Here is a 16,276-nt window from a genome sequence, read left to right on the forward strand (position 1 = left end):
ATTCTCGTATATTTTCTTATCTTATCAATACATAATGTTACAAATGATAAAATAAATGATAATATTGGTAGCGCGTGTACCTAAACCTAACATTCCACATCAAATTAAATAAGGATTCTAATAAATCGATTACATAAAACTATGTAATCTGTATTAATATAGACTACTGTACTAATATAGGTATTTTATTAAAAATATATTATAATAAAATATGCTTGTTATATTTTCAAAATATCTAATATAAATACGTACAATTTTTAATGTCGTCATAGAGAATATACGTCAACTATATTTACTGAGCCTATATATTAGTAAGCTCCATCTTAGGTTTATATAAAACCACGTCTTTAAATTCTCTATAATACGTAGTCAGATAAAAAACAGTACCAAAGGCTAAAAACCATTCACTGATGCTACTGACAAGATGGAATTCGTAACCTCCCGACTCTGAATTCCATTGTGTCACGTCTCCACCTTGAAAATATAAAATTGAATCAACCTCACTCAAAACACTTTTTTATACGTACCCTTGAAGTAGAAAAGTGATATTGCTCCAAAAATACCAACCATTGCCAGTGACAATCCGGTAATGCCAACTAACCATGCTCTTAAAGTATTGATAAATTTAGAGCCTATTGTTGGGAAAACTTTGTAGGAAATATAAGTCTAAAAATGAACATAAAATAAATATTATATTTCATTTATTTTTATTCATCACATCTATATTTATTTATCTATTTATTTAAAAAAAAAGTTTAATTAATTTTAATTAATTGGATTCCAGTTTATTTTTGACAATACAAATATAATAGAAATATGCGGTTCATAAAAATAATATCTTAACTAATAAAACAAAACCATTAATTTTAAATATATACTTCTTATTTTTATAAATATTAGGCATTACTTTACATTTGATCAATTTTATACAATTTAATCATTGTCCGGACACTGCTTTCTCAGTATCCTAACTATGCTAAAAGCAAGAACGCATGAAAAGCAACCAAAATTAATTTCGTATGGCAATATACCCTTCTATGTCATCCTAGTTTCTTAGGATGAAATATAAATGTTCACATTGCTGCAGTGACCAGAACTGGGATCACTGAGTGATCACCTACTGAAACAAGCTCAGACTTGGCTAAGCATTACTTCTACAGCGAACTTTTTGAATAGAAATTTTTAATTATACTCCTGCAACTTATCCGTCTAGTCTGGCTCTAGATTTAAATGCACATATAGGCTCAGTTAAAAGTGGCTTCGAAGAAGTTTTCGAAAACTGTGGTTATGGAGAAATGAATGAGAATGGTTTACGTTTATTGTCAGTAACCTCACTGAATAACTTTATGGTGGATAACACTGTATTCTACCGTCCCTCGAAGCATCAACTAATAAGGCAGAATAAAGGTCAAGAGGTAGTGATTCAGGGATGTTCGATTGTGTTTTGCTTAAATCCCAATTTCTTTAGAAGCTCACGGATGTAGAGAATATGCGAGGACCTGATTGCAAATCTGAACATTATCTTCTCCATGCAAGTGTAGCACCGCAACTCCAAAGCACAAAATGTATAAAGTCGCATACAATCAATCGCGACTGAAGCTACTTGCAAAATCCAAAACATTATAAGAAGTTTTAAATCGAAACGACAAATATATTCCAGGATCTAGAACATATAAACAGTACAGACGTAGATACAATAGAAATGTAAATAACTTTGATTGTAAACTAAACAAAGATTGTAGATACACAAAACTAATCGATCTCGAGAAATACCGGGAATTCAATAGATGTGTAAGACAAGAACTAAAACTAGAAATGGAAGAAAACTGCTGCGGATTTGGAAGTGGCTGCATCCAAACGCGAATATCGAACATTGTTCCAAAGGCTTAAGATATTTAGGGGCAGGAATAAATCTACCAACGAGAACATTCAAAAAGCAGATGGAACCTTGTTAAAGTCACAAGATGAGCGTCTCAAGTGAACATTCTTCATGCAAGTATATAATCATGACCCACCATAGAATTTAGCAACTCCGCCAGCAATTGGCGTTCCAGAAAATTTCATACGTTCACACGAGCTCACATGGCGAATTACGAACGGTAATAAAATCATTAAAATGTGGAAAAATCGCTGGAGACGACCAAGTTACACGAGTTACTGTTCGGTGGGAAAATTTTGTATCAACGGCTTCACGTAATTCGCACACAAATTAGGTTATCGGAGAGAGTACCATCGGCATGAAAGACAGCGATAATTGCTCCTATCCCGAAAATAAGCGACAGTAAACAATGTAAAAACTATAGAAGTATAAGTCTCCTATCACTTGTCGGGAAGTGAGGAGATACGCCATGAAGAATAGGCAGGATTTTAGACCGAATCGAGATTACAGAAATAATATTTTCGCACTACGACAGCTGATGGAGGAATTTATTTCGATTTGGAAAACGTGCCAATGTCACTTTTATTAATTTTTTCTCTGCTTTCGACTGTATGCACTGCTTCTCACTCTGGGCAGTTTTGAAAACTTTAAAGCTTCGGTACAGATGTTGAGGCTTCTAGCTTTCTTCATGACATAATCCGCACCACAGAACCATATAGCTTCAGAGTATACGCAGAGAAGATCAAAATCCTGACAATTAACGAATCGCCTGATATTGTAAATCCTATGAGATTCAGTTTAAACAAGTGCAGAACTACTTCGGATCAATAATACAGGGTAAAAATTGGTTTGTACCGCTGAAATAATAGGGCGAATCGGCCAAGCTACAGTAACTTTTGCTTCTCTAAGATGGTGAGTGGGAAAGAGAAGAAGTATTACAATAATGCCTAAAATCAGTCACTTTCTAACGCTTATATTACCAGTTCTTCTGTATGGCTCCAAGTCTCCTCCATCATAGCACTTGGACTCTATTACAGTTTAACATACGTAAACTGAAGGTCTTTCAGAAGAGATGTTTAAAGCAATATCTGCATGTTTACCTCAGAGATCTTATTAAAAGCGAGGTCATCCGTTTAAGATGCGACAATCTCTGTCGAGGAACAATTTCAGAGACAATGATTTAGCCATATTTGTGGAATGAAAGGTGAACGAATTCTCCAGAGACTTCTTTGGTGGGCAAAAGATATAGCGAACAGGTCCGACAGTAACACGGATCAAAAGCGAAAACTAACTGAATAATAGGGGACTGATATTGTCCGAGATCATACCAGTAGACACTCTCCCCAAATATGGTTATGGATTGATGATGATGATGATGATTTTCATAAAATTGTTTTTCAATAATATAAGCTCTAGGACTATTTCATAAAATTGTTTTTCAATAATATAAGCTCTAGGACTAAATATCATTTATTCTTTTAGAAACAAACCTTTTGCTTTATCGAATATTCCATATCGATGATAAAAATATTCATGAAAATAAATATCACATATCTACGAACATAACCTCGTATTATATGTGCAATGTGTGTGATTAATTAATACATACAGAACCCCTTTTATGACAATTTTAAGTATGACACTGAGTATTGCAGTGATATAAATAATTTAATTAAAACTGTAAGCTGTTCACTCGAATATCCCCTGGTCATTTCTTCATAATAGATATGTTATATACCGCAGTTAATAGAAGACTGGATATACCAAGAACTCGGTATGGTGCATCTTGACTTGATCCGACTAGTGATGTGTTTACATTACAAGTGTGATGTATAACATTTAACTGACAGTGTCACTGTGTCCAAAAGGTATTTCCGTTAACATTAAATAATTTCCAAGTAAATTATAATTTATTATTTGTTTCTGAATTGATGAGAATATTGGTATTGATCTAGAATGGCATGATGAGTGAAACACTTAATGGTACCTTACAGTTTAAAAATAAATGATCAGTTCTATTCACTAACCCTGGCCTTCTATTAATTCTACGTACTGATTTTTACATCTCTTTCTTAAAATATCAATTAAATTTAACTCACCGTTATGTTTCAAGTGGCATTTTATGACTTTTACAAATAGAGGCATTTGCCTTTTCATGCTCTATCGTGAATGGAATGGACAAATGATAACATAATTTCAATCAGAACTATTAAACAATAATATCGAAATAGTAATAGAAAAAAGACTAATAGAATATAATATAGACGGAATGCATAATAATATATAACATTTGTATTTTTGTTGTTTCATGAAATATATTTACCTGTATTGTTATTAAAAACCACCCTACAGTGAAAGCAATTGATGCTCCTGTTAAATGGACATAAATAAAAGGCTCTACTTGGAATGTTCCCAACGTTATAAGACCCACTACTGATATGGCGGCCATGTATATTGATAATGTATTTAAAGTTGCTAGCCTATTCGAGAAACCTGCATCTTTTTTACTTATCAATAGATGCTTCACTTGTCGATATCTTATATAAAGAATAGAAAACACTAAAATTATAAATATGAAATATTATTGTTAAATATTGTTGAGAATACATACTTAGAAATGATCCAATACACAACATAAACGAAAAAATACATCTTTCTATTGACCATACACCAGTATCACTGATATAAGGAAATACAGCAGGTACGTCTTCTTTTAAAACAGATAATGTGTATCTAGAAAAATACAATAAGAACAAACATTAAAAAAGGTGTAAGTAATAAAATTAAGCGAATTATTTAATTTTTGAATATATTTAGTAAATTTATTTCATATATAAACATATTTTAGTCAGTTTTTAGTTATTGGTTACAGTCACAATATGGTCAGTTTCAAGAATTTCAATTTCCAACGGATTTCAAGCCCACGAGATAAACCTTCTTGAAATGGATGTCCTATAGTAATTGTGTTGATATTCTTAGTTGCCTAGGATCTGCTAAGTTCGAGCTAATTGTTTTTGTGACTTCCTGAGTTGAAACTCATGTTGCATTTACATTTTGAGTCTTCATCTAGCAGAGCTCGCTAATTCAAATCTACAAACCTTCAAGGCTGTTTAAATAATACCATTATTCAATTAACTAAATGTTTTCTAACGACAATATTGATCAATCCCTAACGTGTTAGCATTTTTTGGAACCTATCTGTGTTAAACTAAGAACTATAAAGAAAATTTAAAAGTAAAACCTTGTATATTACACGCTCTAAACAAACATCAGAAATAATAACAGATAAATGAATTAACATGTTGTTAGTATATATGTATGTATGTATCCTGGGCTTACAAATACAACAATGTACAGTATAGTAGTATAGTAGTATAGGCTATTGTGAAAACTATTATAAAAATGCACTTTATGACAATTTTAAGTATTACCCAGAAAAGTAATTTCTGCCAAAAAAATCGATTTGAAAGAACTGACGTTTGAAGTAATGAAATTTTAAATACGCCCCTAACGCTCCAAATCTGCGCGTGACGTAGTTGTTTTGGTCGCACTGGACGGTTTGTATGGGTGCAGGACTTATTTATACTTTATTTTAATATTTTTTAAAATTTAATAAATTTTGTGTTATTACTAGACACTCTATCCTATATCAATGGTGTCTGAGCAACTAATGTATTTATATATGTCTAAAAACCCCAAAAAAGTTATGTATTTTCGTTCAAAGGCAGAAAAATCTTGCAAAAGTGGAACTAATTGGTAGAGTTCGAACATCGGTAATTTATTCGCAGATAATTCTATTGTAAGTATTTACGATTTAAGTACCTTTAATTATGTCTAAAGTGTAATTACCGTAATATGGAGGAACACTATTAACAACATTTGAGGTTAGCCCTCATTTCCTTTGTTTATTGGGTGCATGGGTCGCTAATAATTTTGTTTTTTTTATTTACCAAATAATATATAAAATTATATTATATTATATATTTATAAATATAATATAATGTGACTGGTTTAGTCGTACAAGTGTTCATGAAGTTAATATATAGTTCTACAATATTCGAATGCCAACTAGACAGAAGGAATTGGGCTTCAAATTGAACTCACTGAACAATCAGTGTTGTTCACTGAATATATACTCTCAAAATATAAAGAAAAACATTAACTAAATTCAAGCCTTCAACAAGTCTCCATGGCCAAATCCTATCATGATTACAAAAAGTCAACTTCAAATATCGAGTTTCTTGTACATCATATAGTTCAATGCGCTATATTTCACAATTTTAAGATTAAGTGACATATATGATTGCAGTATGATTTTATTATAGGCAAACAGATTTAAGATTTTTAAATAATAAGTACAGACGCACAGTTCGGAACTGCATCATCAAATGCATATAATTTAAACCTTCTTTTGTATAGGAGTAAAATGATAACATTTGAGGTTGGGTTTAATTTGTTTTGTTTAATATGTATATCAGTTCCTAATAATTTTGTTCAACTATGTAAAATGGATACTTTTGTAGTAAAATACATCAGTAGATTTGCCACCGAAACAATTTTGGTTTTTTAGCAAATATTTGGCATTTGATTTCAATAATACTATTCTCACAGTTCCCAACTGGCGATTGTGCTATTATTCGGTACTTCTTAGAGCTCTTATTAATTTTCTTGCCGTTAGTGTATTTTACTGATAGTATTTTTACTTAACGTTATTCAATATTCTGTCAGATTTCATAGTTAGTGTACCTAGAATTCTTAATCACTTCAAATTTATAAAACTAGTATTAGTTTTAAAATCATTATTTCACTATCAAATTATACTTTCAGGTCAAATTTACGCCTTTCAGTTTATTTGCCTTGGTAAAACCCAGTTGAAATCTTTTATTTATCTTTTCTTTCCATTGGAGTCCACTGGTTTCGTAATGGAAATGGAAAATAAGAAAAATAATCGAAATAAAATAGAAGTTCCATGAAAAGTTATTAAATTTTATTTATTTAATTTTTTTTATTTTAAATTAATTTTTTATATATACAAATATATATATATATATATATATATATATATATATATATATATATATCAAAACAATGAGTCAACATAAAACTTCAGGGATTTCCAAAATTAAATTGAATAAGATGATAACGTTATAAAGTGGCCACATTTACTTAGGGACATATGTTATCTCAAGATTACATAAATTTTGAGGAATCAGAACAATCAGTCCTCAGCCTCAACCTTATGAAAAAAAATTGGATATATAAAACTTTTAAAGTTAATTTCTAGGGTTTGATGAAGTTTTAATCATAATAAAAAATATCATATATTTATGGTTTTCTGATAATTATGTTCACCATTTTTGTCTTCCATAAAGATTTTGTGCCCTCATAGTAACCTCTAAACTGATGTTAAATTAACATATTAAAACACAGATTGCATTGATTTATTTAATGGAAAATCAATACTTTAAATATATATATCATCTATAGATATAGATAAGGATATGTGAATACCCACAATAAAGGAGAATTTACACAAATTTTGATCTCTTCTATACCACACACAAAGTCCAACTAGCAACCACTGTGAAATCAGCTGATGTCTTCAAAATTCTCAAACCAAAATTAATTTCATTATAAACCTTTGGTTGTATTCATATAAAGAATTGAGATATTAATTTTTAGTTACTGCTGTTCAGTAATAAATAATGTTACTAAAATTTATTAAACAATCTCGTATATATTAAATACACAGTATTTAGAATATCATTTGGATTATGAATGTTTTGTTAATCTCAAATTATTTTGATTCCAAACATATATTCAAAAAATATATTGTAGTCTACAATTTTTAAATGTTATCTAGATTAATCAAAACACTTCAATTTAATCTAAAAATAAATTACTTACGTCGTTGCAAAAGTGATAATGTACCATAATCCTTGTATTATTGGTAATAAGTAGGCGTAACGAAAAGACATCTTAGTTTTTTGTTCACTAAAGCTATTATTCTTATATTTATTTTATACTATTTTTATATATAATATATAACAATATTCAGGCAGTGATAAACAGCTTGCTAACGTTTTCCAATCTTTTGAAAATACATTCGCAACTGCTACGATATAAATTACTACAATTTGTACCGTACAAAATACTTGTGGCAATTAAAACGTATAAGTATTGCCATCACAACTCGTTGATAATTACTGAAACTTAAATATTTAAATGTTCATATTTTAATTTCATTTCAATTTGGAGTATGCTAAAAACACTTGATTAATTTTTTTTGTTAACATTGTACTTTATATGTTTCAAGTGACGAATATTATTTACATATTATATTTAATTAAGAAACTATATGGAATTACAATAGAGTGCTTTGGTTGTGCATAATTGTATGTTATCATAAATAAATAACTAAGTGAACAAAGATATATTTAATACTTTAACTAATTACATATATTGTATCTAAACTAAGAATATATTGTAGCTGATATATTATCGAAAAATGCATTTATCTTTTTTCAAATAAAACAAATTACTTTAATATCCCTTTATTCTTTAGATATGTAACTGATCGTATTCAAGAAAAATTGTAACGGGCTTGGTTGGCGCAGTGGTAAGGGCGACAGGTCCTCTAGCTATTGTAATAGTGGCGGGTGAGAATCCTGCTGGGGCATGGTCGTAAAGTTTTGTTTGTGATTGTTTAACATTTGTGATGGTCCTTAGACAAAAGTGCATAATCCGACAAGGAAAATGATGCCAGTCACTCCTGGAACTAGGTTGAGTAAGATCGGATGTCTTAGGAGACGATCTCCAAAGTTGGTCACTCGCCAATCGGTAGGCTTAATGACGAGAACCGTGGTTCAGAGCCTACGTTAAACTGTGGGTCCAGTCCAGATAAACCTTAACCCTTTGGTAGGACCGAAAATTTAAAATTACAAAAAAAAAGAAAAATTATCTATATCTAACAGACTTTACAACTGGCAACAAGTACCTAAACACCTATATTACCATCGATTTCAAAAAAATATCAATCAGAATAGATTAACGAAAAGAAATTATGGGAAGTTAGGAAAATTTACTGGAAAGGAAAAGAAATTTACTAACAAGTAAACCAGCTCAACATAAATCACTCGACAGGTGCTTGACATGTGCACGAAAGAATAGCATGATGAATGGAACCCATCAACCCTTTGTCGACGTTATCCCGCAAGACTAGCCTGATAGACGAAAACCACAGAAGCCCATCATGCATAACATCAAGACGTGAACACTCTTGCATCACGAGGACACGCAAGGCACCACACACGACGTCCTGTTACAACTTCGATGGCAGTTGATCCCGTAAAACTCCTGACTAAGGTTGGATCCCCATCTCATCAGCAGTCCCCGAGCGATTATTTACGTGATTGCGGGTGCACTCAGGATTATGGACCACATGGAGGTACGTTTCACGGCAGCTCTACTAGGAGGGGAGTGATGTAGCGACCACTAAGACCCTTTAGACCACCACGCATTTACCTACAGTAAGTTCAAAGGTTAGCAACGCCGGTGGATTGCTACCATGCGGTTCCCCACTATAAAAGACCACCACGACGAAGTCTCGCTCTCTTTTCTTCTCTCTACCCCCTTGTAACAGTACCACTTCCACAGCTCTACCGAACTTCTATTACCTTAACCTCATATCCTGTTCATTCTCCGTCGACCACATGTATCATTCAATGTTAAAATAAACAAGTATTTCTTCAACCAGTGTTTTTAGTTCTTGCGAAAATTCCTTCCAAAAATAGTAGTGAGTGTTCGGACAAACAATCGCATCGACAGCCACAAATTTCGACCGACCGACCTGCCTGATGAACATTCCTACAAATAACGGCTCAGCTGGCGATGTTCCATTAAACATCATTTGGAATTTGTTTTTGTGCTGTGGTTGTGCTTCGAAACATGTGAAAATTCAGAGAGTACGTTGCAATCGATTCAAAATGTTTTGATTTTTCCCACAAAACTCGGACAATACTCGCGACGAGCAAGGGCGACACCAAGGATTCTGGGGCGAAGACATGCTGGGCGATTACTCTTGGACATTAATGCCTGAAACTGTATAATTAAAATTAACGTAAACATCCTAAGATGCTGGCTTTACTGAAAATAATTGAATACAATATTCTGTATGAAAGTAAATGAGTTATTTTTTCAAAAACAGATTATAACTACAATTAGAAAATTTAATATTTGGATATTTGAAAAAGAAACACATAATAGTAATATGTGAAAATATGTAGGAAAACTACCATTGATATTTGCCAGGTGTAATTTGATTTTTAATACGATTGAATTAATGTTAATGCTTCACATCATTTGTGTTCTCAATTTCAAACTGAATCTTTAAATAATATATCAAGTACTTTTCAGGTTTCGCGAATACAAATAATTGACACTTAAATGCATACAAAAAGATGTTTACTAATATTAAATCGAAATCTTTCAAGTATACAGCGTTAACATGATTACTATCATAACGTAACTATAGCCATTCCAATGAAACAGCCAATGCATGTCATAGATGACGTTGAGTATACGGCCAAATGCATTTTGTAAAAAAATAAAATTCCTTTGAAACGACCAGTCAATTTTTCCTTCTCATTTACCCTAATTAAGAAGAGACAGACTGCTGTCTGATACCTCGAACATAAAGCACTATAAAATTCAATTTGTATTGGTACTGATCCCTGTTACCACATGTCTATAAAATTCTTCAAAATGTTAGTAAAAATAATTAGAGGTTATAAACCGGCATATGTTATGAACCAAAAGTTCAATCTGATGCTGCAACATTACGATGCGCTTACGGTATTAATTTTGATGTCGTGTTTTGGCTGTTTTATTGAAAAAAACATAGAACAAATTATAGGTCAACAACAACGCGCTAACGTTCTGTTTCCGCTGAAACTTTGTAATAAAAATTATTTTAAAACAATTCGTTAAAATCAGTGTTGCGTACACATTAAAAAAAGTCATGTTATAAGACTAATTATCGAAATTTGCGAACACAAATATAGGGATTTCGAAAGTCGCTCTTATGTTAGTGTCTACGTTGAAAGCTCCCTTTCCAGTTACTCCTTTTCCAGCAGCTAGTTATAATGGCTTAAACCAGGTAAGATGTATGGCTTACATATAATAAAATATGTAGTAGTATTTACTGAGAATATGTTACTGTAGTAATATGGTTGAAGAAAATGTATAACAGCGTACAGTATTTTTTTCAAATTCGCATAAAATGGATAAGATCGTATTCATCTAAAATTATTATCAAATTTCATATACGTTATCAGTTATGTAAAAATATCCAATATTGAGTTTGGCCGATCTGAGCCTACTTCTGTTCGTTTCTAAGGGTTTCGTACCTTATTAATATCTAATGGTTAATACATTTACTGAGTATACATTTATTGAGTATCAGTAACCACTCATCTTCTACACCGCGTGGAGTATAGTAGTAAGCAAATCAATTTGATATAGCTGTTGAAAAAATATGAGAAGATAATATAATTTTATATTAAAGCATATAATATGTTACAGCACATTAATAACTGACAAGTGTAGCAGATAAAACAGGTAAAAACCGCATAAAATACAAAACCTGAAAGATTACTATAAAGTAATTTAATTCAATAATAAATTTCATAATATTCATCATAATAATGTTGGATATGCGCAATATTTAATGTCAATTCAATACGAAGATATTGCTCCAAAATGGTACAAAATATACAGAAACTAGATAGAGTCCCAATTAAGAGGGGTACTTTTCAGGGAGAAACTTTAAGTCTTCTTTGGTTCTATATTGCGATGAATTGAAAGATTACTATAAACTAATTTAATTCAATAATAAATGTCATGATATTCATCATAATAATGTAGGATATGCGCAATATTTTATGTCAATTCAATACGAAGATATTGCTCCAAAATGGTACAGAATATACAGAAACTGGATAGACTCCCGATTAAGAGGCGTACCTTTCAGGGAGACGCTTTAATTCTTCTTTGGTTATACATTGCGATGAATTCTTTCATCGTCTCAATTCCACACAATGTGATCTTTTATTATACATGGATTATCTAAACAAATAACTGCTACACAGAAGCAATACAATGATATCGGAGGCAGTATGGATTGAATAATTGTTATACCATCAGCATAGCACGAGGAAATGTCCAACAAAAACCTTTTGAAATGCGCAAATGATACTTGAAGCAATGGGGGGTAATAATATCTAGAAATTTCTACGGATAGAGCAGGCTGAGCAAATCGACCAAATATTCATGAAAATAAGCTTATATGTGACGTTATAAAGAGAACTGAGCAATTGTGATATTATAAAATGGACTAAAACCTGCGAATACTGAACCACGGCTATAGCAAAAAACAAAGATTATAGATTGTTTCACTGTCCAAAGATCACAGTTTGGAGCGCATTGCGTTTTTATGGTTTCGAACAAAAAATTTAAGAGGTATGAAAAACATTTGGAGTATATTTTATATGCACATTGACAAACCAACTTATATTTTTTTATGTAAATATTTTAGTTATTATAACTACTTTTGGTTTATTTATAAGACATTGAAATTGGAACTTTCCTCCCAGGAACGCGGTATTAGTAAATAACATATAGTTTAATGGAGATGTATTACTAGATTGAATGTTATTTAATTAAAACGGCGGGACCATTGGTTAAATAACTGTAATCTACAATTCAGTCTAAAAAAAGACCTCTTATCAATACCTATTGAATATGAATGATATGAATATGGTGTACTTCCCTCAATTAGGTTTTATTGAACATTCTATAGCACTTTATTCTTTAATTTCTAATTTATTGGTACATTTTTCCCAATATGTATAGGGCTTTGACAAAACATATTTTCTTGCATTATCTCAATACATTTTATTGTCAATACATACATATATAATACATTAAAATACATTTAATACATTGTATTATATTATAATACATACATACTTATTGTCTTAGTTTGTTTCTTGCCATTCTGATGACGTACAAAGAAACTTTTTTAATTTAATTGGCATTGATGAGCTGTTTTTCTGGTATAGTTGGAAAGAAGAAAGCCATAGAGTATTGAAAATGACTCAAATATTTCACTCTTATGGATCCACTTATGATTGATGAGCCAATATCACAATGTTTGTATTAATTTCACCCTTAGTATCTATATATCTATCTAAAGTAGCAGTAAACTTTCGTCATCAAGTTGTATAATATATTGTCTATTGCTATTTGTAAATTCGTCTTAATACCAGGCAATATTTCCCTCCTCGTTTAATTCTAGTTAAAAAGAATTGTAATAATGCTGCCTGATAACTTCGGAGACGTAACCGAATCAGCCTGCAAAAGTCGTTCGGTTGTCAAATGTCTGCAAAATTCTTTAAAACATTAGTGATAAGAGGTTATAAACCGACAAGCGTCCTACTTGTCTTACCAGTAAAATGCGTTAGGAAGATAGTATTGATACTCTTAAATATTAAGCTGCTGGGGATTTTATGGGAAATATTTTATTGTATTACAGCTGCACTGAATATTAGCCTGGATACTTTCAAATCTCGCAAAAAAATAAAAACAATACCCACCGAAAAGAAAGAATCTACATACCTTAGTTTTGTCAAGATTAAATTTATGAAATGTATAAAAACAACATTCAAGTACAATTACTTCAGAGATAACTGTTAGTACGAAAAAGTATCCATAGAGTACTTATGGAAATACAACTCTTTGAGGAATATCTCACTTCGAACGCTGTTAGGAAATATAGAATTTAAGTAATATAAAGATAACCCACGAAGGGTTCCAATGTAACTTCCAGACATTGCTTTTAAAAGAAAACAATTTTTAAAAGCATATAATAAAATTAAAGGAGACTTGTTAATTCAATTTGTGTATAGACATAGGTATTTCAAATTGGAAAAATTTAAACGTTAGAATAACCTTTTATTAGGTTTTGTTAATCCTATTTTTTTTTAATAATTCCTTGTAGATGTATTGTTTTTTATGCTAGAAACAGTAATCCAACACAGAGATCCCAACTAGAATTTGGCAAAGCCTCTAATTAAGCTGGCAAAACATAATTTTAAGTCTTGAAGATACCTTATTAAAGAGTGAAGTATTTCACACTGTCACGTAGTAAATATAAATGAAATGTTTAATTGTGTTTTATGCTATTTACTTTTTTAAAAATAGGCCTAAAAAAGATACAAAATAGGTTAAATGGCTGAATATTAAGGTCACAGAGTGTAACGTCTTCCACCCTATCACTGCATATTTAAATTTATTTGGTTATGGAATGTGGGATTACAGTGGATATGCAGGTTGAGAAGGATATACAAGCAAGAACTGATTGGATATGCAGAAAAGATTGTTTATAATAACACTCTGCGGTTTGGGTGAACTCCATCTGAAGAAATCGGCAAATGGTAGAATTATACGCTCATGTTAGATTGGAAATTAATAACTTAGTTATAGATTTAAATAAGGGCTCAGAATGTGACAATGAGAGATTGAAACTCTCTGGATGTGCAATTATGATTCAATGTTGATAATACCAAGACAGGTTGACGAGAATGGAAACAACTAACGGTGACTATATAATTAAAATAGAATAACTGTAGAAAATAGTATTGTAAAGTGTAAAGGATTTATGAGATGAGAATGATTACTAAGTGATTTGCAGATATGGCAAATGTATTAAGGATAATTCAGTGAATAAATCTAATTTTATCAAGAAAAATGTACACAGCTAGTAAGAATGATTTAGCAAGAAAACACAGCAAAGAAAGAAACAAGAATTAAGCATACAAAGCTAAATATGTTCTTTAATGAAATACATTACATTACATTACATACATTACTTTGATGTACAATTATTAATTAGGTTGATTAAGCCTCCAGAGTATATCATAGAAATACTATATATAATTATTAAAGATATTTAATGGATACGTATTGGTGAAAATAATTATGAATTAGGACATAATTACGATGATTCCGTCAGGGGACCCAACTGATGATTATACACATGACATATAAGAATTCTACTGTTCTTGATTTTTGACTTCCATTCTTGATACTTTTTCTTCTTTTTTAATTCTGATTAAATCTTGACTTTCTTGATTGTTTTTTTTAAATTAATTTTCTTAATTTCTTAATTATGTTTTTTGGCTAATTCTGTACTCTTGACATTTTGCTATTTCTTGTCCTTATTCTGTAAGTAGGAACTTCTCGCGCCGATAGAACAGGTCCGTTATAGTTATAGCATCCATAAGGGGTCTTCTACAATGTCTAACTTTTGTCATGCTTCGTCTAGCGTCGGTACCTAAACTCCCATTTTCAGGAACAGTCGACAACGAGCCTATGAGACATACTTTCTGCTAGACACGTGCTTTCTGTTTGCTCGGTTCCTTTCTTATCTTGACTTAGCTTCGGCAAAGATTCAATATAATGCGTTATTTTATATTGTTTCAAGCTATAACTCTTTTCGCATGTCATAAATATTACAAAAACAGTTAAATGGTTTAATGCATTAGACCCCTAAACTATATAAGAGAGGAAAAATATATTATTAAGAACATAATAATATCCTGAACGGGAAATTGAAAGTTCAAGCCTGACAAATGGAATTTAAATAGATAGATATTCACCCTACCGATTATTGGAGTACACTAATGAGATAATGAATCGTCCATATAAGAAAACTGGGAAACCTGATTCTGCAAAATCTGTGAAAATCTAGATATACTTCAGAAAAAAACATATTATATGTGATAAATTGTAATATAACTAGTATTACCAACAACATTTAACAACATAAAAACACTTTTATTGGTGATAGTTACAGTGGCCAAATCGACAAGACGGTCTTCCTTCCTTTCTGCTAGGACATGGTTGTGAATTTATATTTGTTATTGTTTATAATAATGATTGTCCATAAGGCAAGAGTGCAAAATCCGAAAAAGAGAATTTTCGCAGCCTGGCCAGTAACCATGCTGGATCAGACCCAGGTCTTTTGAGTTCATCCCTAAGATGATCACTTACCAATCAATAGGTTTAATACAAAGGGCTGTGGTTTGGAGCCCACGTTCAGTCAAGCAGTAGGTCCATATTAGATAAACCGTCGTTGATATTATACATTAATATTATTATATAATATTACAGTAATTTCAGTATATTAAAAACAATAAGCAATATATACATCGAAAATGATTATCTTTTTTTTCAAAAATTTATCTTTCAAAACAATATTTAAAACCACATTTTTTACTTCGCTTATAACAAGAGTACAGTTATATTACTTTTTGAACAAAAGCAAAACAATAACTA

General features: G+C 31.1%; 1 protein-coding gene across 1 annotated transcript; it reads right to left on the reverse strand.

Annotated features, from left to right (window-relative positions):
- Window positions 1–215: 215 nt before the first annotated feature.
- Window positions 216–7,984, reverse strand: LOC143190364 (DNA damage-regulated autophagy modulator protein 2). Its single transcript, XM_076394607.1, has 5 exons — window positions 7,787–7,984; window positions 4,491–4,612; window positions 4,203–4,438; window positions 528–666; window positions 216–474 (listed from the first exon to the last, which is right to left on the reverse strand). The coding sequence occupies exons 1-5, from the start codon at window positions 7,855–7,857 to the stop codon at window positions 302–304; spliced, it is 741 nt and encodes a 246-aa protein (XP_076250722.1). The 5' UTR covers window positions 7,858–7,984; the 3' UTR covers window positions 216–301.
- Window positions 7,985–16,276: the final 8,292 nt, after the last annotated feature.

This window comes from Rhynchophorus ferrugineus, unplaced genomic scaffold (genome assembly GCF_030347505.1).
Source record: "Rhynchophorus ferrugineus isolate W39M unplaced genomic scaffold, kcgeb_rfMv2 rfM2, whole genome shotgun sequence".
Classification (NCBI taxonomy): domain Eukaryota; kingdom Metazoa; phylum Arthropoda; class Insecta; order Coleoptera; family Curculionidae; genus Rhynchophorus; species Rhynchophorus ferrugineus.

Excerpts from the sequence above, each read along its gene's own strand:
- LOC143190364 (XM_076394607.1), bottom strand. The coding sequence starts at position 7,857 with ATGTCTTTTCGTTACGCCTACTTATTACCAATAATACAAGGATTATGG. Across the intron at positions 4,439-4,490 it reads GTGTATTGGATCATTTCTAA|TGTTTTCTATTCTTTATATA; the intron begins GTATGTATTCTC and ends TTATAATTTTAG. Across the intron at positions 667-4,202 it reads GGTTTTTAATAACAATACAG|ACTTATATTTCCTACAAAGT; the intron begins GTAAATATATTT and ends GTTCATTTTTAG.